At 44.7% G+C, this 23,295-nt stretch overlaps 1 protein-coding gene across 5 annotated transcripts in view; it reads left to right on the top strand.

The window, feature by feature from the left end:
- LOC143291287 (potassium voltage-gated channel protein Shaw-like) overlaps window positions 1–23,295 on the top strand; it is a 181,250-nt gene that overhangs the window by 144,783 nt on the left and 13,172 nt on the right. For 2 of the 5 annotated variants that reach the window (XM_076601130.1, XM_076601131.1), the window contains 3 exons: window positions 4,320–5,232; window positions 8,448–8,483; window positions 17,994–18,023. In XM_076601130.1, coding sequence (XP_076457245.1) covers window positions 4,320–5,232; window positions 8,448–8,483; window positions 17,994–18,023 — 979 coding nt within the window. The remainder of the gene's footprint in view (window positions 1–4,319; window positions 5,233–8,447; window positions 8,484–17,993; window positions 18,024–23,295) is intronic. The other 3 variants (XM_076601132.1, XM_076601133.1, XM_076601134.1) reach the window with 2 other exon arrangements.

Raw genomic sequence — 23,295 nt, forward strand, 5'->3', positions numbered from 1 at the left:
GTGTGTGTTCACAAGCATGGCAAGTTTAATCAGTGGAGTGTTCTGTCGAAGTTCCTAGATCTGTTGCAGAAAACGGCGCCCAGTGCTTCGCTTGGGTTGTCCAGTGCAGCACAAGTTTGATTATAAATTATATATGAAATAAATTGAAAATTCATCGCGACGTCAGTGTGAATGTATACCAGCAACAATGTGTTGTTTTATTTCCTACCTCCTTCTCCCCTACCCACCACCACTGCCCCCTCTCCTTCCTTTCTACCCCCCCCCTCCCCCACCACCATCCCATCCCCTTTCCACCATTTCTCACCTACCTCCCCCCCCCAACCCCCCTCCACCTTACCCTATCTTCGCAATTGGATTGGGCACGAGGCGTGAACCACTAATGTCAATGCGGGTGTAACTGAAGAGGAAGATCCGGATGTTTAGTTACACCGCCATGAGTCACAGTCTGAAACTGATCTGGATGTAATAAATCAAAGCAGCACACACACACACACACACACACACTTGTAGGATTCAAGCCTCAGAACTATTTCCCTGCCTTTTCTGTGTTGTGCGTTTGTATCGGTATTGTGACGGAAATTCAGTTTGAACCACGCGCAGCGTGTGTTTCGATGGGAAAAGCTGAGAATCCAAGTCCGAATTTAGCAATCTGCGATGTTTTTTTTTTTTTATTTGTCAGTAAAGGATTGTTAACAGGGCATGGCATGTCCTTTTTTTTTTTTTTTTAATACTATTTGTGACTATTTGTTGAGTCAGATATAACAATCAAATATTTATTTACATGTTGTAAGCTTGTATAATGTCTATCAATAGTGCACGAAATATGAATTTTATGTTGTGGGGTGGAGGGGGCGGGGCGGGGGTGGGGGGCGGGCGTAGCATGTGGTTATTCAGATGCATGTAATAAGAACGTGTTGAACTATATCTAACTTCTAGCGAGACTTTTCATCTTCGTGCACCATAGCTTATGTACTGTTTATACTTATTTCTTTCGAACGCTCAAGGTTTTGTTTTTCTATGTTACTGATATCTTTTTTCTTTTCCTGAGTTTTGTTTTTCATATTTCTTGTTATTTGTGAAATAATTTGTTGATGGTTATTTCAACACACACACACACACACACACACACACACACACACACACACACACACACACACACACACACACACACACACACACACACACTCACTCTCTCTCTCTCTCTCTCTCTCACCTTCCCATTATATGATTTATTATTGTGCCAGCTGTTTCACATTTATTTGTGTTTCTTCATCAGATGTAAAAGGGAATGAGTTGGGAGTTCGTTTTCGACAGATATGTGGAACTTTATTTTTTTATTGTTTGCATCTGTGCTTGCGCGTGCGTGTATGTATGTGTGCGTTGTGGATAGGAGGGAAAGAGTATGAAGAGTGCGCTTTGTGTTTGCTTGTGTCTTGGCTTTGATTGTATAGAAAGTAGCATTACTTTGAAAGAATGACTTGTACAATAGTTATTCACCAGAATAATGCGAACGAAAAGTTGCCTCCAGATGTACGATCTATATGAAGGAATTACATCTTAACTGGAACAGTACATAGAGAGAGAGAAAAAAATCAAGTCAAACACGTCAGCAGGCATTTGTTTTAGATCGAAATCCGGTGACTTTATGCATGGAGCGCGCCGACCTTTTTAATTTTTTTATTAATCTGATTGAATGGCACAGGAAACGAATGATGAGCGCCCAGTGGCAGACATCAGTGGGCTGTACCCAGGTAGGCAGCCTGTTGTGCTAATGACCCCGATTTTTTTGTAAAGCGCTTACAGCTTGGTCTCCGACCGAGTATATCCATATCAAACGAAATCAAATCACCTGCTAGAAATGCAAGAAGTAAAGACACACGTATGTAAATTGCGGGAGCCAGTCTGCGGGGTCAGTTATTAGTTCTACGCAGCTGGCTGGCCGGCCGTTTCTAAGACAGACAGACACAGGACGGCCTAGAAACAGTCTGTGACGAGGCACTGAGGCGGAACTAAAGGGACAGGGGACAGTGTGAACAGATGCAGAAGTAGGACATCCCAGGATCTAGCCCAGTGAAGAAGAGTCGTCGATGGCATTAGTTATGCTCCTGTTTTTTTTTTTTAGGGCGAAAGGTAGAAGTAAACTACGTGAGCTGCGTCTGTTTTACCAGGCAGACCAGTCATTCATCGGTGCGTTTCGGTTGTGTCTTGCGTAAAAAGCTAATGATTGTGTATGTATTTACATGATGGACAGAAACTTTCGACATTGGACCCTGGACTCTTCCTTGGGCGTGTTTTGATGACAATGGACCCACGTTCTGCTTCTGGAAGAGACATAGTGTGTTTCAGTGAATTCCGTTGTCATTGCCACGAGGTTTTCTACGCAGGTTGATAGCAGATTAAATTTTAATGTGTGCACCTGCCCACATTCTATCAGACAAACTGAATAGGTTGCAAATATTGGGGAGACACAGAGAGAGAAACAGAGACAGAGAGAGAAAGATGACAGTGTCCTTGTTACTGAACCATTTTATGCTCTCGTTTCTGTTGTCCTGGTGGTCTCAGAACAGGACATTTGTCGTGCATCATAATGGTACATGGACACAATAGTCCTTGGGCCACATTTATTTTCAATCAAAATTTGTCCGTAGCCATGATTAATGACATTCTGCAGACACAAAGCTAACAAAACAACAAAATACTTCTATTTCACACCTGAAAAGCACGCACAGTTAAGAAAATCCTCTGACACTGCAGACATGTTTCAGTTTTAAGGGTAAGGACGTGTTTAAACGTACGGACTGGTCCGTATACGCGACACCATCTGTATTAACAACAACAATAACAAAAAAGCAGATGCCTGACCTGCGCATAAACCCATCGCGTTGGTCAGGCCTTGAGAGCTTACCCACAGTTTACTACAGTGACAAGGAGTTCATATTTGGGACGTCCTTTTCAAAAGGAAAAACAGGTTTGGCGCTTACTTACGTGGTGTGATGGCCTAGAGGTAACGCGTCCGCTTAGGAAGCGAGAGAATCTCTGAGCGCACTGGTTCTCCCCCTCCACTAGACCTTGAGTGGTGGTCTGGACGCTAGTCATTCGGATGAGACGATAAACCGAAGTAGCGTGTGCACTTTGCGCACTATAAAAGAACCCACGGCAACAAGAGGGTTGTTCCTGGCAAAATTCTGTAGAAAAATCCACTTCGATAGGAAAAAAAAACAACAACAAAAAAAGAAAACTGCATGCAGGAAAAAAAAAAAAAGGTGGCGCTGTAGTGTAGCTCTCTCTGGGGAGAGCAGCCCGAATTTCACACAGAGAAATATGTTGTGATAAAAAGAGAAATACAATACTTACTACTTTGTGAGGAAGGCATGTGACTTCAGTGACTGTTTTCACTCTCTGAACGATTTGCTTCAGGCAAGCTCCATGCATAGGAGTTCGGATTAGGTTTAGGTTAAAGCTCAGTCTGTGATTAATACATCCATTGAAGAATGGGCATGCCTTTGTTTATCGTAATAATGATTCAGGTTCCCACAGTGCTCAGTGAGTCATGAACCTCTTCGTAGTGAGCATGTAATTTTTGTTCTGTTACGTTGTTTAAAAGTCATGAATGGAAGTAAATTGTAGTTTGTAAAATAGTTTGCTTCGGATCAGTCTGTTTTTGATAAGATTCCTTTGCATTCAATGTGTGTGTGTTTCTCTCTCTCTCTCTCTCTCTCTCTCTGTGTGTGTGTGTGTGTGTGTGTGTGTGTGTGTGTGTGTGTGTGTGTGTGAGTGAGGTTAGTACTGAATGAGTGTTCTTAGGTACAAACAGGTATTTTGCTATCCTGTGGAATTCGTTTTCGTGATGTTCTTTTGGGGGATATTTTAAGGACCTTTTTATTAATATCAGTATCTTTAAATTAATCGAATCCAGACTTTCAAAACCACTTTCAGTTTTTATTGATTTCTGTTTTGTTTTACTCGAGGGTGGGTGGCGGGGGGGGGGGGGGGGGGGGAGTTTTGCAGAATTAATTTGTGTATTATTTTATTGTGGAAGTTTTCATCCCAGCACGGGTGACTCTTTACAGCTCTAACCCCAGCCACCAGGATCGTCTGTTTTGTTGAGGTATGATTGGTTGATAAGCTAACTGACTGGCTGACTGTTTGATTGATGGATGTTTTGATTGATTGATTGACAGACAGATGTATAAGTGGACGGATTGATGGATTACACGTGATGATGATGGGGGTTTGAAGTTAGTGTCAGCGGAGGGGTGGGGCCCGGGCCAGGCTGTGAGAGTAGGAGTGACCCGGTGTGTGTGGTTGTGTGCTTTCAGATCATCGCCGTCATCTCGGTGTTCTTCATCACCATCTCCATCCTGTCCTTCTGCCTCAAGACGCACCCCGACATGCGCGTGCCGGTGCTGGTCAACACCACGGACACCCTGGAGGACGGCACGGTGGCCTGGCGCTTGGTCAAGAAAGAGACGGAACCTCACGACGCCTTCTTCTACATCGAGTGCGCCAGCAACGCCTGGTTTACCTTTGAGATCATCATACGTTTCGTGGTGGCGCCCAGTAAACTGCATTTTATGAAGGCGCCGGTGAATATTATAGACGTGGTGGCCACGCTCTCCTTCTATTTGGACTTCATGCTGACCAAGTTGAAGCGAGAGAGTGACATGCTGGAGTTTTTCTCTATCATTCGAATCATGAGGCTCTGTAAGTTAACCAGACACTCGGCCGGCCTGAAGATTCTCATACATACATTCAAGGCTTCAGCCAAGGAACTGATTCTGCTTATCTTTTTCCTCGTTCTCGGGATCGTCATATTCGCGGCGCTCATCTATTACGCGGAACGCATCCAGTACAACCCCGAGAACGACTTTGAGAGTATCCCTACAGGGCTGTGGTGGGCGATAGTCACCATGACCACTGTGGGATACGGGGACATGGCCCCCAAGACTTACGTGGGCATGTTTGTGGGGGCCTTGTGCGCCTTGGCCGGTGTGTTGACCATTGCTCTCCCCGTGCCTGTCATCGTGTCCAACTTCGCCCTCTTCTACTCGCACACGCAGGCCCGCTCCAAGCTGCCCAAGAAGCGGCGGCGAGTGCTGCCTGTGGAGGCACCCCGCCCCAAGGTGCCCAAAGCCGCGGGGATGCAAGGCCAGATGGGGGCCCAGAACCGTCGCATGAACGCCATCAAACATAACCATCCAGGTGCGCTGGACGCCAAACTGAACCGACTTGGTAAACTGTTTGATGATTGTTGATTTTGCTTCTCTTCTAGGGTCTCGCTTCTCCCAGCTTGCGGTCTAGCGCCGTTGCTGTGCTGTCGGGGTCTGGACGGGCGCCGTCTGCAGCTTGCTGTCTGCCTGTCTGCCTGCCTGCCTACCTGCCTGCCTGCCTGCCTGCCAACCTGCCTGCCTTTCTTCTGTCTTCTACTGCCCGTCCTTCAGTTCGCCCTCGTCTTCTCTCTCTCTTCTCTCTCTCTCTTCTCTCTCTCTCTTTCTTCATGTCTTTTTTTTCTCTTCTCTCTCCTCCTTAATTTTATTTGATTTATTTTTTTTTATGTGGAGTTTATAAGCTTCTACCTTATTTTATTGCGTTGCAAACATTGTTCTTCTTTCTTTCATCTGTCGAGGGTCGGGCAGGCATCAGTTGCGTTTACCCTTCTGGAACAGGTTGTGCATGGTCCCGACCTGCAGGCGTCAGAAAGGCCTTCATGTACAGGTCTCATCACCATGCTTGTTGTCTGTTCTATTGTAGACAAAACTTGCAGACTGGGGCCAGTGGAGACGGGGCGGTGTAAACTGGTTCAAAGGGAGGAATCGCAGAAACGCTTATTTTCCTTTCACTGAGATGTCTCTAGTCGGAAGCCTTGTTGTGCAGGCTCTTGTTCGTATCGAATCGCATTTGGAAACTTGTGCAGTGTGTTTGTTCTCAGTATCGAGCTATAATCGGAGATGGGACATTCCGGAAAGAACCCGACTCTCTCAGAACTAGAAGTGTGCCACATCCACTTACAACCTCCACCATACCTTTAGAACGAGAACGCTTATCTTCGGGCAGAAATGAAGGTTTTGTTTATATATAAAATTTTATTGCTTTATATGGAGATGATATATATATATATATATATATATATATATATATATATATATATATATGTATAAGGGGAGGCCGTCGCACGTTCGACAGTTACCATTGAAACGAATTTCATGTCGTGAATACGCGTAAAAGACTTTCGAAAATTAAAGAGTTTCATTAACAAATTGCCGGGAGGTAAAAAATCTCTGAATGATCAGTATGTTGATTCAGATTTGCTGTTGTAAGCATTTCGAATTCTACTATTTTCTTACAAAATATTAAGGTGCAGCGACATACTTGCCTACGTGTTTTGAACGGAAAACAGACGTGTTTTGATTGCAGATAAATATTGTCGTGGTGTGTATTTTTATACATTTTTTTTTTAAAGGATTAAAAATCAGCAAACAGCGCATCGCATCGCGCATATTCAGAATAAGGCACACACACATACGCATGCGTGTACAGACACGTATGTGTCGGTTTCCTGGACACAAAAATGTCTTTCGGACGAAACAGCACGAGAGTTATTGCCCAAGGTGGTATGAACAGAGACAAATCCTGAGACTGATATTTGGCATAACTGTACGGGACGTTTGGTGAAGTGATAGCAGCTGCAGATAGAGGCTTGGCGAAATGATACCAGATAAAAGACCTCAGTGACGCCTGCAGGCTAGGAAATGCTATGTGTGTCCGTTTTGCTTCACGTGTCTCTTTTTTCTCAGGGCTTTGGGAATCCTGCCGTCTGTTTCTGTATTCCTTCTGTGGTGGGTGTCGTCACCGTCCGTGTGTCTTGTATCCTTTCAGGTCCGGCAACGTTTCGTTGTTTTTTTGTGTGTGTGTGTTTTTTTTGTTTTTTTTCTTTTCATTTCTTTTCTTTTCCAGTGTTTCAGAGTTTGTGTTCTCTCCATTTTTATTATCAAGGTGGCGTTGTATGTCTTCTTTCTTGGACATGGGCCCGAGCTAGCCAATGTAGACGAAGCATGAACAAAGCTTTCCATATTGTCAAGTACATGTGACCCAGATTTTACCCAATTTGCACTCTCTTTTCTTTTCTTTTTTTTTTTTTCTTTCATTTTTCTTTGTGAAACAGATGTACCTGTTCTAGAGATGTCATATTTTCTGTTTCTAGTACATGCATTGCAGTTGGTGGAGCCACCGTTTCCTTTATTCGTGTTGTTGATGATGCTAGATGGGATAATACGTTTCATTACTGTGTAGTCACTTGTTGGCGGATTACTAACAGTTTAGAATCATTGTGGTGGTGGGGTTTTTTTTTTTTTTTTTTTTTAGTATGTGGGTAGATGTGAAACAATATTGTATCAGTATTACGACTGTTGGCAAAGAAAATATGCACGTATTTATAAGCAGTTTGATTAATTATCAATTGTATTGTATATTCGTTAACACTTTTAACGGGTCGAAAAGTGCTCATCTGCATAGGTTTATTATGAATTGAACACTTGAATAGGTAACCAGTATGTGCAAAAGTAATGGATAAACCAGAAGCACAAGTGTGATCACACAGATTACAAACCGTAACCGTTTCTTTGGGTGTTTGATTTTATGGCTGCTGTCAGTGTGTAGTTTTATCACTGCCATGTTTGATAGCGATCTTGCAAACCTGGTAGAACACATTTAAGCAATCAGTAGAACATAATTTGCCGAACTGGTCTGAGAAGGGATGGGATAAATTGTGAGTCAGTTATATGTTAGATAAACAATGCTGTGATTTATTGAGAGATTGTCAGCTGGGTTTTCGATATGCAGTGGTGTCCCTTATGGGGCAGATAGTTGCTCCTTTGCCAGATAATAAATGACAATTATAATCAATGGGTTAGTTACTTAGTATTACAAAAACTGAAAATGACATAAGGTATGGGGAGTTGGTCGTATTCTTTGACGTAACTCAGGGTCAGTGGGGGAAGGGGAGGTTTGTGGGGGAGGGGGTGGAGAGGGAAGGGGGGTTGGACAAGTTGTTGGGGTGGGGGTGAGGGGTGAACAGCCTACCTATCTGATTGTGACTGTTTCCTTGACCATGTTGATAACACAGTGCCATGTACAGGTGATTGCACTTGAATTTGAATGCAATGGACGTTTTGCACTCCCTGTTGAAATGTTGAATGTGTCCTTACCAGGCCTGCCTCTCATTCTGTCCACTGTGATCCCCTTCCCCCCACCCAATCCACCCCCAGCCCCCAACACCCACACTCCCACCGGCCGACAGCTGGGCGAGGGGCTGACCCCCTCCCCCCCCTACACGACGTGCACCAGGAGTTAGCCCGCTTCTCGCCCAGCGGCCCCCAACTTTTTGCCCTTTGCCACCATGTGAGTAGTCGTGCTCTAGATTGATAGTGCCACTCGTCTTCTGTCCGTAGCTGGCGGTGCCCTGCAAGAGCTGATGCCATTCCGTAGTAAGTCATCTACCTACTTATTTCAGTGGGGTCTTGCAGTGCCGCATCATTCAGTTGATCAGTTTATAGTTGTGTGAGAAGTTGGTGATGTGTACCGTAGTGCATGATGGAGGGAGCGGACCAGTGGCAGGGCTTTCCCTGGCCCCCCACACCCCCCAAGGGGCCGGGGCCAGCTTGTGCCTGTGTTCCGTGCTTTGTGCTGGGTGCTCTGCTCTTATCTGTGCCTCCAATACACTGCCGCTATGCTGGCCAGTTGAACATGACCTCAGTGCTTGTCTTTAGTGGCGCATGCGCAAAAGTTGTATTCTTTTTGTTTTGGGTCAGTTAGTTACAACGGTGTTTTTTTGTTTGTTTGTTTGTTTTTGTTAGTTGTATGTTTTTGTTTTTGTGTGTGTGTGATCGGAACATACTACGGAACGTCGTGCAGTTGATACGCTTCTGTTTGTTTTAGTTACTGCTTGTGATAGATTATTTTGTGTGCGCGTCGTGTGTTTGCTTATTTAAGGTTGCATGCAAGTAGTTGCTAGAATTAGAACGTTCTGGTTTGTTTGATCTATCAACGTTCATTGGTTATTGTTTGGTTTGATCGATCATCTTTCATTGGACGCTTCTAACCTTGTTTTTACCAATACAGCTAGAATCATTCATTTTTTTTCCGATCAGTCTGTATGAACTATGATATCTGTGTACGTAACTATGTAACTGTCATTATTGGCCACAACTGTCTTAGGGTAGGGTCGAGCGGTCAGCAGGACTAGGAGCTTAGGTGAACATGGTCAGTAACAACGAGGGGACAAGAGTAGCCAGCAGTTTGTTGTCAACAGTCACTGGGCTGACGAGAATAGCGTGGGGATGGGTCGCGGAATCTCTGAAATCTCCAAATGAGATGACTTCTGAAGTTTCCTTGGTAGTGAAATACACCAGCCTTAGAGCTGAAATGACTCGTAGGTGGCAGGGCCAGAATACCTTCAGTGGTTATTATGGTACAAGCCAGCGGTTATTTGTCAGTGGATTGTAGTAGCTGTTGAGCTGAAAAGACGCCAGTTGCTGTCTGCACAGTGGAATGTATCGGTATTTGAACAATAACAACTTCATTGGTTTCCATGGTAAAGAATTACCCTCGAACAAATGTTAAATATAAAACGTTATATGTCTATCTATCTATCTCTCTCTCTCTCTCTCTCTCTCTCTCTCTCTCTCTATATATATATATATATATATATATCCAGCTATCTATCTGTCTATATACATATGGTATTGTTATGCCTTTGAACGAAATGATTTAAATATTTAACTTTGCATTGTAGTGTATAAGCTTTGTAAGCTAATTGATTACCTTGGTCGTAGAATAGAATTATTGGCCATTGGAGTGAAATGGCTTTCATTCTTTCCTAGAAAAACTGCCGTTCAGTGACCACCTGTGCTTTGACGACGACATTGGTAAGACAGTATGTTGGACCATGGGTTAGGTTAAAGATTAAAGGTCACACAGCCCTTTACAAGCCATCGAGGCAGTGAATTCACATCCGCCGTGTCAAGGGCCCGGTATGGGAAGGTGAGGCCCAGTCCTCTCCTTCCGCCGTTTTAACTCACTCAGTACGGCCAGTCCTCTCTTCTCCTCTACACAGACCCCTCGGATGTCCAGTGGGTGTCTGAATGACCCAAATCTTTAGCTTCCGTCGTCGGAATTGTGGTATTCTTTGTCAACATTCACCTCTTCAGTATAAGAGCCTTCCGCTTGCAATATTTTGATGATGGTAATTGGGGTTAAACGCTGTTAACGTCGTCTCTTTCGCCGTTCGTATGGAGAGAGTTAACCTTCCGCAACCCATTCAATCACACCCGTGTGGAAAAAAGGATAATCAAAGTAAGAGACTTTTCCCGAGGCAATAGCACCATGGCGCAGTGGGACCACGAACTGTTGTTGAACATACGAACTGAATTCCAAGGCGTAAGCTGGCGAAACCTGCCACAACGCTTCAGTGGGTTCCACAGGTAGAATACGTTAACCCTTGCGATAGAATAAGTGCAGTGGTTTCACCTCGGTAGAGGACTATACCTCAGCACCCGAGGTGAAAATAATGGCTTCACGGAGTACCTTGGCGACGCGCCAGGTACTGACCCTACGGGTTGTTTAGACAGTGGAAAAGAAGTGGGGGAGCTGGGGGGAAAGATGAAAGAGAGGAGAGAGAGGACGGGAGAGAGATGGATATGTGGGGGATGGAAGGGGGGAGGGGGGGGGGTGAAGGGGTGTGTGTTGTTGTGGGGTTTTTTTTTAGAAGAAAAGTTGTGGGAAGATGCGGATACATGCTATACACAACGTGACCTCGGTATGGTATCATTATTCGTATTGAATCGCGAACACCAAGGAATACATTTATCAGTTCTCTCTCTCTCTCTCTCTCTCTCTCTCTCTCTCTCACACACACACACACACACACACACACACACACACACACACACACACACACACACACACACACCGCGCGCTATGTATATGCTTGTCCTCACGTATATGAACACGCCAGCGCGTTTGTTCACCAACAAAACCATAATTATCACCGAAGCGATGTTCATCGCCACGACCACCTGAATATGTTTTAATATCAGTCACATGTCCCCGACACAAAAGTATCATCGCACGTTCCATTTTCTTGTAAAGGCTGGTGTGAGTATGTACAGATACTCATCAGCTGATTACTTGGGAGGATGATTAAGGTTGTGTGTGTGTGTGTGTAGAAGGACTAGTGTCTACCATTATATATTACGTTGGGGAGAATGAGGTGGTTTGGGGGGTAAGGGGGGGAGTGGGGGGGGGGGGCAGGAGGAAGTGGAGGCGTTTAATGGCGTGTAGCAAGAAGTGGTTGCACTAATGCCAAGCAGCTGCCTGCCTGCCGCCTTGCCGCGGCGAGAGCGAGCGATGGAGGAGGCTATAGGGCCCGGGGCCCCGGGATTCAATCAATCCTGGTAATTAAGACAGCCATGATGGGGAAAGCCTCGTGTGTGAAGCTGGCTGTGTTCTGTGATTTACTTACCTCTCGCTTCCCCCAACGTCCCCACATCCCACACCCCACCACCGTCACACACACACACACACACGCGCGCGCGCGCACACATAGTCCCCCCCAATCCCCTTCCCCTCTATCCCCCCCCCCCCCCCCCCCCCCACTTCAGTCCTTTCCATCTTGCCATCGTCTTGCGCGAGAGCCCTGGTCTGGATTACCACCGACAGGGCTGCTGGCATGATGGGGGGGACCTGGAGGGGGATCGTGTAGTTTGGGGGGCGGGGGAGAGTGGGGGCGGGGCTTGGGGCTGCTGACCCTCAACCCCCCCCCCTCCCTTTCCCGTCCCTCATCCCTCCTCACCTCACCTCACCCCCTCACCCCCCCACAACCACCCCCCACCCCCAATTTTTGCCCTCGCTCCTGCTCCTCACCATCTGGTCGTCATCGACCCTTTTAAAGCCAGGCTGTGCTGTGCTGCCACCCACCGGACGGACGGTGAGGCACAAGGATTGAGTATGGACGGGGGAGTGGTGCTGAGGAGAGAGAGGGGGAGGGGGGTGGTCCAAGCTACTGGAATAGCCTCCCTTCCCTTAATAGGAAAACAGGTGATTGGAGTTTGTTTCGGTTTTGTTTCCTTTTTTGGTGGGGGTGGGATGGGGGCGGCGGGTGGGGTGGAGCGTGGAGGGGAGGGAGCGGGGGGGTAGTCCTGCTTTCTGAAACCGATTCATGTCGGATATTTTTTATCTTCAGGTTATTTGTCCACTATGGTTGCAGAAATGATGTGCCTACTACATTTACATCCGTGTCTGAAGAAAATGTTTTTAGGAAGAATCATTGAAAAAAGAAAAAAACAAAAACAAAAACAACTCATTTTGCTCTCTCGCTCTCTCTGCCCCCCCCTCTCTCTCTCTCTCTCTCTCTCTGTGTGTGTGTGTGTGTGTGTGTGTGTGTGACTATTTGGCTATCTCTTTAGGCTGGCTAGCTGACTGGTTCAGGATTTGTATATTTCTCTTGTCTACCTACCGCGGTCTTTTGTCACTCAGTGCCAGTGATGTTATGTGGTGGTAGCCTCCTCGTCCTTCAGCACGGCCAGCACCGCTAGTTTGCTGGTCTCGCTCGAGCACAAGTTGCTGGCTGAACTTGAGCTGTACAAGTGCTTGCTGCACGTGCAAGCTAAGTGGTATGCTTTCAGTTGCCGTGCACCTACTCTGGAACCACGGCAGTCCGCCACGCGTCTTTTCTGGTGTTCTCTACTGACACCAGTCGGCTTGGTCGTGCCACCTTCAAGGCATGACCCCAGCAATCCTTCTTCAGTGATGACTCACTACCCACCATAGTGTAGTGGTTACATAGCTTCTTTTTTTTAGGGGTGGGGTGAAGGGGTCGGGGTGTGAGGGGGCAGGCGGGGCGTGGGGGTGGGGGCGGGGGCGAGTCGGGAGGAGACAGTAGTGAGTGCCATTCAATAAAGTATTAACTAAGCAGTAGGTTCATGATAATCGTCAGCCAGTTTTTGTTGGAGAACATTGGAATTCCTTAACATTCCACAAAGGGGAACGGAACAATAGCGTCTGTGATTTCTATTAGTCATGAAGTTGAATGAATGAATGAACATATGCATACATGAACTGATAAATATAAATATGAATAAATAAATAAATAAATAAATAAATTTTCTGGAATAGTATATTGCTTGAACACCCTGCAGAATACCGCTTAGGGAGCAGGGGTTGTTGTTGTTGTGTTTTTTTGTCCCCCGTTTAAATGGCAGTCTCGTCACGCATCTCGGAAACAAACAGTCGTGTGCTTGTTGAACAACGCACAGAGCAGCAGGCGTTCCCAGCGCTGATTCTCTCTGCTGAGCATCTGTGACAGGTTCTGTGTTGGCCGCAGAACCGCTTTCTTCTGGCTGTTCATTCTTTTCTATCTTCCTTTCGTGGTTTTTGTTTTTTCTTTCTTTCTTTCTTTCCCTTTTCTTTTCTTCTTTCTCCCCAAATCGTTCGTTTCTTGACCTGTCTTCCCCCCCCCCCCCCCCCCGATAAAATCAGTAACTCCTTGTCAATGTGATTATACATTTTCATGCTACATTACAATAATAGAGAAGGGGAGGGTGGGGGGTGGGGGGTTATGTTGCTTTTTTGTCCTCAAACCATACGCCGAGATGACCTTACAAATGGTGCACCGTGTTTAGCCTGCTGAAAAGCCCATCTTTCTTACAAATCAATTAGAAGCCCATGTTTGCATTAATGTTGAAAATAGGCCAAAGGTCCCAAAGCCTTTTACGGTCATCGGGCCTGTGAATTCCTACCCACTGTGTCTAGGGCTCGGCATAGACAGGCGGGGCCCAATCCTCTCCTTCCGCCGCCGTTTTAACCGCCCCCATCCGAAGTCGGGTACCTGTTCACACCTGGGTGGAGTGAGGGAAATCGGAGTAAAGTGCCTTTACCCAGGACACACAGCACCATGCCTTCTTCTTCTTCTTCTGCGTTCGTGGGCAGCAACTCCCACGGTCACTCGTATGCACACGAGTGGGCTTTTACGTGTATGACCGTTTTTACCCCGCCATGTAGGCAGCCGTACTCCGTTTTCGGGGGTGTGCATGCTGGGTATGTTCTTGTTTCCATAACCCACCGAACGCTGACATGGATTACAGGATCTTTAACGTGCGTATTTGATCTTCTGCTTGCATATACACGCGAAGGGGGTTCAGGCACTAGCAGGTCTGCACATATGTTGACCTGGGAGATCGTAAAAATCTCCACCCTTTACCCACCAGGCGCCGTCACCGTGATTCGAACCCGGGACCCTCAGATTGACAGTCCAACGCTTTAACCACTCGGCTATTGCGCCCGTCACTGTACCATGCCGAAAGCTGTCCTCGAACCCTGATTAGTGATCAACAACGGAACTGAAGAAAGAAAAAGAGAGAGAAAAAAAAAGCCGACAATCTCTGCTTCTGGAGATCATCCATTTTTTTCCCTGTTATCACAGACAGGTCATCCCGTCTGTCCAAATTTTCATTGGCCAAAAAAGGCCTTTATTGTGGGTCTTTTTTTTTTAATTATGGATTTTAATTTCTAAAACGTTCCGTCCTGAACGTACCCCTTGGCCCATATATGACCTCTTCGATCTGCTGGACGAGAAAGTATATAGTTTGTACCGATGGTGTTCCATTCCTCTGCATAATCTGCCTTATTTTGTTTTGTTTTTATTTCACATACACATGTACATAGGAGCGGGGGAGGGGGGAGGAGGGAAAAGGGGAGGGGGGGGTATCTATAATTTGTACAACCACGTAGGAAAGACACTATCCGGAGCTTAATCGTGGTCTGACAGTGAGGGAAACTAGGGTGACAAAGAACAACCATTCGTCCTATGTCCAGGTATGCCAGAGGTTAACGAAGGCGTTGTCCTGTGTCCAGGTGTATTGCTGTAAGTCAGCACAGCTTTTGCATGTATCCAGATGTATTGCCACTGGTTAACAGACAGTGTTCTGTATTCAGGTTTGTTGCCACTGATTGGCACATACATTGTCCTGTATCCAGATGTATTGCCACTGGTTAACACAGACAGTGTCCTGAATACAGATCTGTTGCCACTGGTTAACACAGGCGTTGTCCTGTATCCAGATGTATTGCCACTGGTTAACACAGGCGTTTTCCTGTATCCAGATGTATTGCCACTGGTTGACACAGGCGTTGTCCTGTATCCAGATGTATTGCCACTGGTTAACACAGGCGTTGTCCTGTATCCAGATGTATTGCCACTGGTTAGCACAATGTCCTGTATTCAGGTTTGTTGCCACAGCTGACACATTGTCCTGTATCCAGATCTGTTGCCACTGGTTAACACAGACAGTGTCCTGAATACAGATCTGTTGCCACTGGTTAACACAGGCGTTGTCCTGTATCCAGATGTATTGCCACTGGTTAACACAGGCGTTGTCCTGTATCCAGATGTATTGCCACTGGTTAACACAATGTCCTGTATTCAGGTTTGTTGCCACAGCTGACACATTTTCCTGTATCCAGATCTGTTGCCACTGGTTAACACAGACAGTGTCCTGTATTCAGGTTTGTTGCCACTGGTTAACACAGTGTCCTGAATCCAGATCTGTTGCCACTGGTTAACATAGACAGTGTCCTGTATCCAGATGTATTGCCACTGGTTAACACAGGCGTTGTCCTGTATCCAGATGTATTGCCACTGGTTAACACAGGCGTTGTCCTGTATCCAGATGTATTGCCACTGGTCAACACAGATTTTGTCCTGTATCCAGATTTTTTCTGGCATTGGCTAACACTGGCATTGTCCTGTATCCAGGTGTGTTGCCATTTGTTAAGACGTTGTGTCACATATCCAAATGTGTTGCCACTGGATAACACAGTATCCTTGTTGCTTAGTGTAATCAGGAATCATGAATTCATGAAGCTAAATTTCCTTTAACTTTCTTTTCATTATGCTGTAAACAATTGGAATTGGGATTTTGTCGTGAGGCAGCTTAAACATAGTTCAACTATAAATTTATCCACATCAAGTAGCAAAACACAGATATTTAACTTTGTTCGCGTTGCTGCGTCATACATTGTTTGTTGCGGAACTTAAGCATAAAACATCACAACATACATAGAGTTGTAGCATTTCTGTTGATGTTTTGGTTCAGTCTGTGCATTTCGAAAGTTTGGTTGTTATACTGCCTTCTGTCTTGTTTGTACTTTTGTAGTTGTTGGTATTTGGTTTATTTGTTTGTATTGTTGTAGCTGTTGGTGTAGTGAGTTTACTATGTCATTGTGTGTGTCAGTATCAGTGGTAGTGGTGCTTACAGCCTATGTGACCACGTCTTTGTGTGTGTGTGTGTTCTGGTAGCGGAAATGTGTACAGTGAATATATTGCAGATGATATCGGCTAGCATTTTCAGAATGTGCGAAGCAGTCATGGAAGCAAACGAGATTGAACAAAACAAAACGAAAGGTAGAGATGTCTTAAGTAGTGTGTCGAACTGATACGGAGTGGGATGGGTATTGTGGGCGGAGCTAGGAAGGAAGGTACATGGTCGAACAAAGTGCCCAGGCGGTCATCTGAACCCCCGTTTATCTTAATTGGCAGTTCAGAGTGAGGTCCCCTTCGTGTTTGGACATGAATATTAATGAGCATTAGGAGCAAGGCTGTGTGCTGCATGTGTCCGCGTTGAGTGGCTGTTGTCGTAGGTTCTCCATTTACGAAAAGGGGCTTCACCCACACAGTGCATTGGCGCGCTGTTTGCCTCATGAATATTCACGATTGACGAGAATGAAAAAAAATGTATATGTAGTGCTTTTTAGGTCGGCTTTTATGCGGGAATCAATCGTGCCTAATTTTACTTATTAGTTATTCATTTATTTAGTTGCTGTTGGATTTTTTTGTTGTTTTTTGCATAATGAGCATGGCGGGTGCTGTTTTTCCCCCTAATTGATATAGGCAGTTGCTGGCTTGTTTGTATGGTAAAGCATTGTAGCAGGCAGTTGTAGAAGTAGATTTTGGTGTTCACTTTTGCTTAGACAGTAGGCTGTACACAATGCGTGTCTGAGGTGTATTATTTAATTAGAACTTTAATGACTGGTCATTTCTTATTGAGAAAGAAGAAAAGAAAAAAATGATGGACACTGTCGTAACATGGGGTGAGTGGCGGGAATTGATATCGGGTGGGCGAGGGGATAGGATGGGTGAGAAAGAGAGAGAGAGAGAGAGAGAGAGAGAGAGAGAGAGAGTTGTCACGAACGTCTGAAAAAAATCATGATTACCTCACTCATCATTCATGTGCTTTTGGTGCCTGGGTGTTGTTGATGATTTTTTATATATATATATATAAATCGTAAATGCTGGATATTGTGTACACAACCCTGATTTGTTTGCGTGAAAGTTTATATTTAAAATATTTAAGTAATGAAACATTTTTCCACAAAATATATATATATAACATCATTTTATGTTAGATGTTGATCATTTGTTGTTTATTTCTTTGGTTAATAATGTATTTATATTGTTTAGAACGTTGTCCCTGTTAATTTTGTAGCAGGCCATCTGTTACTCAATATGAATTATTTACATGGGCATTTGTCCTGAACAGGCATGTAACTTGGCTAACTGTTAATTTGAATTATGCATGATAAGTATACACAACGTATTCTATGCAGATGAATGATTGAAAATTGTAACTATTCAGAACTTGTGCCCAGAATATAACTGTAAGCACCCTCAGTGCGCAATGATTCGTGGTACAAAGGGATTCATTTGTGCATAAATAAGCCTGCATAGATTGCGTAGTTGTAATCTATGATTGGATGGTACTGATAAACGTGTCTGTGTGGTGTTGCTTCAGAAAAGACTGTAGCTAATCTCTTTGTTGTACAACATTTTTTGATCAGAAATGGTGACTTTGTTGTAACTTGCTGGCAAACTGCCAAATCGTGTCGTTGTGGTTGATGTGCATCATTATTGTATAATGTGGCACTTTCCTCTTTCCCTACAGGCCATTATAATCACTTCGCAGCCCTTCTAGGTAGAGTATCCAATGGACGGTTTGAAATTTGCAACTATTCCACCACACTATACTCAGTTGTGTACTCCAAGCTTGGAGCATTTCCTTTGCCGTGCTCTCAGCCTGAGTGCCGCATGACCTTTGCACATTGCACACTTCGGGGGTGGGGAAGTGCCGCGAGGCATTGTGGGAGTAGTTTGGGTGCACCTCTCTCACTCCGCCCCCTGGTAACAGCAAGCTGTTGGCTGGCTTATCACCCTTTGGCTGAAGTGTTGCATGACGGGATATGGCCACTCCTTTTTCTTGCTTGATGGTTTCCTGCACCTTCCTCTGTTCACTTTTATGTTCTCACCAGCTTACCCCCCCACTCTCCCCTTTCCCCCTCTCCCCTCTTCTCAGTCTTTCCTTCGCTCTTTTTTCTTTTCCTGAATGTTATCCCTTTTCTTTTAGATGTGTATGTGTTGGATACCATGTGTACCCATGTGGCCGTGTGTAGACAGTAGTAACCTACAGCTTCTGTTACGATGATCGAGTTCACTCACCACCACCTTCCGGACGTCCGTGCGGAGTATCGCTAGGTGTCACCACGGTAGCGCTGCCACCACAGCTCCATTAGAGCCAGTCTGCATGTTCTTAGACCGAATCTCAAGTCAATGTCTGAGCAGCGTAGAAATTGTTAGATCGGTCAGCAGAACGTGGTGCTTGGCTTGTTGAGGGCAATGGTGAGTGAACGTTAGTGGAATTATGCATTCTGTACGCAATGATTTTTTTTCCCTGCTGTGATTTCTATTTTATTGTATTTTATTTCATTTGCATGCTCTTTGACATATACTCTTCATATACGGTTTATAGCCTTTCCCCATTATAATTTGTTGCGTTTTTGCTTCCATACCTATCTGTCTACCAATCTTTATCTACATGTTTATTTTATCAATTGTATGTCTGTCTCTTCATTTATTTTTCTACCTATCTGTGTACCTGACTTGAACAACAGCGGGATATTCAAGGAGGTAATCATCAACTAATTTCAACATGATCATTCCTTTATTCTACTTATTTTATCTCTTTTATTTATGTTCTCGCTGTTTGGGCGTGCTATGTTTACGAGCCCAGAAATGTTATACTTGATGGCTGTGTGGAGAAGCTTTTTGCAGAGGGACGCATTGCTCTAATGATAGATCGGTTTGAATTCTCTGTACGCGACGCTGGTTCTTATTTGCGATGACGGGGAACTGACTACTTAATCCTGACGTAAACTTGGGTGAAAATTTTGTTCCACATAGATACAAACGGCCAACAAAAGAAATTAAGAACGATGTGAACTTTTTTTGTTGTTGTTGCCAGTTCAGTTCAAATGCCCGTCAGTTTGTTATATATGAATATTATCTGTGTAATATCAGTATAAGTGCGGCTGCACCGCGAGGTGGTTCTGCTTTCTTAAGTTCAGTTCCTTGTACGCTCTGTGTCATAGTAACCGATGTTGTCATGACAAAAAAGGTCCATAAATAACATGGAAAAGCAACTGGAAAAAAAAAAAGTTATGCAGTTCGTTGATTTCAGTGAAATCATGATTCGACTCTTTTCTTCTTCTTTTTTTTTTTTTTTTTTTTTTTTTAATCCTACAGACTCGTGTAAGAAGATGGGCATGCATATGGTTGTTGGAACACGATAAATTTATAGTAGTAAGTTATGTTTTACAAACGAACATTGAAACGAACTCTTGAGAGAGAGAGAGAGAGAGAGAGAGAGAGAGAGAGAGAGAAAAGAGTCACTGTGGGTAACTCATCAACGAGATTAATCTAAGGCAGATCAGTTAATACCAGATAATGGCATACTTTAATCTTGAAGTAAAATGGCCCGGGTTTTTTTGTTGTTGTTTTTTAATGTTATTATTCTTTTCCCCCTTTTTTTCCATTTTGAATTGTATCTCTTTCGTCGTTCAGGCAATTGTGCAGGGTTCTGTTGTCAGAAAAGGACAGGAAGGGAATGTTGTGGAGGCATCGATGACTAAGGTGTAGGGGGTACTGTGTCTGCATTTCCTGGCATACGAATTACACGTGGGAGAGATGCAGCCTGTGTAGAATGCTTGACAGGCAAACAGTGACCCAAACACCCGAACATTACTCAACACTGATGCAAATTTTGTTGGTCGCGTAGTTTAGTGTTTTGATCGCTTCAGTCGCGTATAAAACAAAACCTTATAAAGATTGATTTTTTTTTCTCTTAGCAAATCAGATCAAGCCAAAATATGATGCCATAAACCTAAAATTGTGAAATATTGGAAAATTAATATAAAAATGCACATTAGCTGTTGTGTTAAATCTAAAATTGTGAAATAACGGAAAATAGATACGAAGATGCACATCAGCAGTTGTCCTTGATTACGAAGACCTGGTCAGCTTCACGGTTGAAAACTGCACAGCCCTTATAATGTCACCAGCGATGGACTGTTAACTTTTCTTTATCAACTTGTTGTATTCCAAATTACAGCATCGTTCCAAAGCGACGTTAAATATCTATTTCCTTTAACAGCGTAAACCGTCGATGTCTCATGAACACATAAGCCATTGATCTCCTTTCAAGGTTTATAACTCATTTCAAGATTTCTAAGTTCTCACTGTGCATGTATGCTTTCTGTTTTTCTTGGTTAGTTTCGAGAACGAGAGAAACTTTTTTTTTCCAGTGTGCTTGTTTATTTGGGTTTTTTGGTTTTTTTTAATGATGATTTGTTGTCTGGCTTTGACGACACTTGTATGTAGGTCCCTGAAACCAAAGAGTAACACGATTCATATGTACGATCGGAATTTCAGCAGCTGGCAAGACTAGACTGCAGAAGCTGTGACAGTGATGGTCTTGTTGTTGGCAGAAGGTAAAAGGGTATGTTTCCCGTTGCCCCATGGGGCAGGGACAAGAGCTTGGTTATCGAGAAGCGCTCCTGGTGTGGCTGGACAGGTCAGTCTGTGCTCGCGATGTTATTACCATAATGCTTGAAGTCAGCGAAGTTTGGTAGAGTGGGACGTGAAGATCATTTGTGGGGTGCAGCATCAGACCCTGGGGAGGACTTATGTAAGCTACATACCGCTCCGTCCTGTCCGTACTTGGCGTGTGGTCGTCATGGAGTGATGGTGAGCTTTGGTCCCCCTTCTTTTTTCCATGTTGCTTGGAGCCAGGCCAGCAGGCTGAAAAGAATAACAGCTCTCTGCACAGTGTGTATATTGGATTGAAGCCATAGCTGACCCTCTCTTCCATCCTGGTTTTCTCGTTACAATGGCATTAACTCGTACGACAGGCCGTGGCCAGATTGCACGGGCCTCTTCCCTTGCCTGTCCATTTTATCTTGCCACCCCTACTGTCGCCACACGGTTCCTGTTGGTATAGTGTGTTTTCTGTCAGCACCAATGCTTAAAACTCCAGCCACGGAGCCTTTGCATATGCCTCCAGGCTCATAGAACCCTCCACCATCTTTGTCTATCAAGCCACAGTACGTCACTATATCCATATTTCTTTTACCCACCAACAGACGGTGACAGAGGGTGACAATCGGGAAAACTGGGAATACTGGTGTGAACCTCAAAGCAGAATTTCTGATTCCTCTAGAACAGGTGATTCCTTGTGTTCATTTCTATTCCACGCAGTGAATGGGATGGGCAGGCGGTCCCCAGCACACACAGGACCGTGGAGCCCAGTCCTGGATTTGTCGTCTCTCAAATCAGCACAGACCTGGTGACACTGGAGCGAATGTTTACACTGGGTGATATTTGAACGACTAACAGATCCCGATGGTGTCTTGTGACACAGGCTTTTGTCACTCCACATCCTGTTTGTCGTTGTCACCAACGGTTTCACGTGCGATCACAGACCATCCTGGATGTTTTAAGACTAGTTTGTTTCAACACCATGACTGGTCGATTCACAAAGGAGCTATCTGCCACATCGGCGCAATATCGTATGTTTGCAGGAAACGCGACTTGTTTCTTTTCCTGTCTGTAGGGTGAGTGCCATTTGCAAAGGAGAGCTCCACGTGGACGCCTTGAATTTGGGAATGTGGCATCATGATGAATATTGGAATGTTAGTCTGTCTTTTGAGACATTTCTCGTTACTCATCTACATCTCCTGCATGCACCGTGAAGAACAGTTCAACAACTTTAAAGCGACACTTCTTGGACAACCAACTCTTTCTTAACTAGTTGGGTGGAGTGTTATGACTTCCAATCAGAATCCTTCACAGGGATTGAAGAACACCCTGACAAATCTTCAACACACAGTTGGAAAAATTCACTTGTGTTTCTCTTGCCACCTGTTCACGATCAGATTCCCGAATTTACCCCCAACCTATATTTTCACCAGTTGGGGAACTACATGACCCAACTGAGTGAGTGCATAAAGAATCATCAAGTTATTGTCGGGCAGTGAGCCTTTAGTAAGTCCCTAGACACCTAACATTTCGTCAGACTGGTAGATACCTAACTTTTGGTGAAACTTCCAGACCAGTAACTTTGGATGAAAGTCTTAGACACCTGTCCTTGGTGGAGAAGTACCAAGGGATGCCCTTATTTGACCTTTTCCTCATGCACAGGCCTCACAAGCCCTTCACGGACACTATGTTGGTCAGCCAGGGTTTGAAGATGTTCTACCTCTTTAGTTTAACTCACTCAGTACGGCCAGTCCTCTCTTCTCCTCTACACAGACCCCTCGGATGTCCAGTGGCTGTCTGAATGACCCAACCTTTAGCTTCCGTCGTCAGAATTGTGGTATTCTTTGTCAACATTCACCTCTTCAGTATAAGAGCCTTCCGCTTGCAATATTTTGATGATGGTGATTGGGGTGAAACGCTGTTAACGTCGTCTCTTTCGCCGTTCGTATGGAGAGAGTTAATGAAAGGCTACAACAGGAGTGAATTTCATACAATACGTGAGCTCTTGCAGATAACCCCCAAACGATTGACGACCTAAACCTAGAACCCCATCAAACCCTCCACAAAGTCTGCTAGTACTAGTCATGAATTTTTGTGGAATCTCTCGCTCTCCTGAGTTACTGCTTTATGGCGGCATGGAATGTACAATCCGCAGTATATCATGCAGCTGTGAATGGCAACGTGATATCAAATGTCACTTTAAGGAGGGTAGCAGTGTGTACTTACCATGTCGGACCCAGGTTCTAATGTCTAATCCCTGGCTTCTCCTTGCTGTAGTGCTGCTCGCTCTCCTCCGACCGCTTGGCCTGTGTGAAGTATGAATGTAGGCAATGATACACTGTGCGCGCGCACACTTTAAGAGGAAGTATGTGGCTTGA

Source organism: Babylonia areolata, chromosome 16 (assembly GCF_041734735.1).
Source record: "Babylonia areolata isolate BAREFJ2019XMU chromosome 16, ASM4173473v1, whole genome shotgun sequence".
NCBI classification, from domain to species: Eukaryota; Metazoa; Mollusca; class Gastropoda; order Neogastropoda; family Buccinidae; genus Babylonia; species Babylonia areolata.